The sequence below is a fragment of the Morone saxatilis genome, unplaced genomic scaffold (genome assembly GCF_004916995.1).
Source record: "Morone saxatilis isolate NCDOM2014 unplaced genomic scaffold, NCSU_SB_2.0 Contig12, whole genome shotgun sequence".
NCBI lineage: Eukaryota > Metazoa > Chordata > Actinopteri > Moronidae > Morone > Morone saxatilis.
This window is the reverse complement of record NW_023339674.1, coordinates 20889743-20890242: the sequence shown is the minus strand read 5'-3', so window position 1 is coordinate 20890242 and position 500 is coordinate 20889743. Positions and strand designations below refer to the sequence as shown.

The window sequence follows — 500 nt, the reverse complement described above, 5'->3', positions numbered from 1 at the left end:
ACACAAAGACACACACACAAAGTCTTTTTAGAGAGGTTAGTTTACTTGAGCTGGGGTTCATTTGTAAATGTTCTGTATGCAATAAAACAAATGGATTACACTGGCTTCCGTGAGATGACATAATCCAATTGCAGCCATCCACTTTGTATAGATTACCACTGACAAAGACAGGACTCACTGCCAGCAGGCATGAACATTAGGAAGTGGGAGAATTATGCAGAGAAAGAAAGAGGCAGATAGATAGATAGATAGATAGATAGATAGATAGATAGGATAGATAGATTAGATAGATAGATAGATATAGATAGATAGATAGATAGATAGATAGATAGATAGATCACCATGTCACTATGTGTCAAAAGGTGCCAAGATCAAACCAGTCTTACCGTCTCAGAGGGGATGTGCCCTCCTTTGTGCCTCCGTGGAGGCCTTGGCCGAACCCGCGTCACATGATGAAGAGGCAGACCCTGTGTAGGCAGCTCTGACAGGCCCTCCCAGGA

At 42.8% G+C, this 500-nt stretch overlaps 1 protein-coding gene across 2 annotated transcripts in view; it reads right to left on the bottom strand.

Moving 5' to 3' along the window:
• The window catches only part of LOC118321970 (capping protein, Arp2/3 and myosin-I linker protein 3-like), a 26196-nt gene that overhangs the window by 6433 nt on the left and 19263 nt on the right, over positions 1–500 (bottom strand). For both annotated transcript variants that reach the window (XM_035653544.1, XM_035653545.1), the window contains exon 31: positions 387–500. This exon is cut by the window's right edge and continues 83 nt beyond it. In XM_035653544.1, coding sequence (XP_035509437.1) covers positions 387–500 — 114 coding nt within the window. The remainder of the gene's footprint in view (positions 1–386) is intronic.